This window comes from Anopheles cruzii, unplaced genomic scaffold, assembly GCF_943734635.1.
Source record: "Anopheles cruzii unplaced genomic scaffold, idAnoCruzAS_RS32_06 scaffold04232_ctg1, whole genome shotgun sequence".
NCBI lineage: Eukaryota > Metazoa > Arthropoda > Insecta > Diptera > Culicidae > Anopheles > Anopheles cruzii.
The window spans coordinates 1-1276 of record NW_026457817.1 but is presented as its reverse complement, the minus strand read 5'-3'; the positions used below and the strand labels follow the sequence as shown (position 1 = coordinate 1276).

Sequence of the window (1276 nt, the reverse complement as noted above, 5' to 3'; positions counted from 1 at the left end):
GTTGCCCTACCAACGTAAGTGGGACAAAAAGTTGCTCGAAGCAGTGCCGGGATTTGGACCGCGTGGAATCCCCGACCTAATGGATTCTCTTTGCAGTGATTCTGTTCGATGAAGCCGATCTTCCGATCCGCGTCGTTCGATCGGCCTACGGTGGCGGTGGCGGAGGCGGTGAAATTGGGGGGGGCTGAGTGGTAGCGCGGCCAACGCCGCTGCGCAGTCGTTCAACCAGGGTGGTGGCTTCGGAGGATTCGGAGGTGGTGGTGGCCACGGAGGTGGTGGTTTCGGAGGACTTTCCGGGTCGGCGGCATCGGCCGGATCACAGTCCTTCACGCAGGGCGGCGGTGGTCACGGTGGAGGTGGGTTCCCCGGATTCAGTGGATTCGGCGGATCGGCGGCCAATGCCGGGGCGCAGTCCTTCAACCAGGAAGGTGGTTTCGGAGGAGGCCACGGAGGTGGTGGTTTCGGAGGACTGTCCGGGTCGGCGGCAAACGCCGCTTCCCAGTCGTTTTCGCAGGGCGGTGGTGGTGGTGGCCATGGCCATGGAGGCGGTGGTTATGGACACTAAACTGGCCAGTGACGCGGAAATACATAAAACCAGAAAACGAACGAACCCGCTTAAGAACCCCATTGTTTCGTGCATCTTTGAACTTTTTTCGATCCATTTTTGTTTGTGATATCGAATACGATTCAGCATAGCTCGTCATTCGACGAAAGGAAAACAAAACAAATTGGAATAATATTTTGCAATGAGAATGAACATGCTACAGAATCCGAAAAAACAAACGACGAATTTGAGGTTAAGTAACGCCGCCCGATGCACGCCTTCATTTGTTTTCCGAAAAGCCAACCAATAGCGGGGTTCCATCTTTTTTGTCCGGAGGTCAATTCGCAATCTACTCCGAGTCTTCCGGTCATCCAGTGACTTTGGTGTGTCCTTTCGCGCAGACCCCGTTGCGCTCGTTGGCCTCATTTTGCTACCATCCCGCTGGTCCTGGTCTTTGCAATTAGCTCGCCTCGTCAGCCGCCGATCGCCGCAAATCCGTGCCGATATAAATACGGCGAGGATGCACCTAGAGGATCAACATTGCGCAATCGTAAGCCAAGTCGATCAAACGCGTGTCTCGTCGAAAGTGTTGTTGCTGTCAGTCCCGAGTGTTCCCGACAGGTAGAGTTCTGACGTGTGGCGCAGAAATGAAGTTGTTCGTCGTGTTCGTGGTTGCCTTCTTAATGGCCACCGCTTCGGCGTTGCCCTACCAACGTAAGTGGGACAAAAAGT

At 54.8% G+C, this 1276-nt stretch overlaps 1 protein-coding gene across 1 annotated transcript; it reads left to right on the top strand.

The window, feature by feature from the left end:
* Positions 1-217: 217 nt before the first annotated feature.
* LOC128277149 (uncharacterized) lies at positions 218-565 on the top strand (the record flags this gene model as incomplete). The annotated part of the gene is made up of 1 exon (XM_053015593.1): positions 218-565. A coding segment is annotated over one exon (348 nt), but the record flags the coding sequence as incomplete, so codon positions are not given.
* Positions 566-1276: the final 711 nt, after the last annotated feature.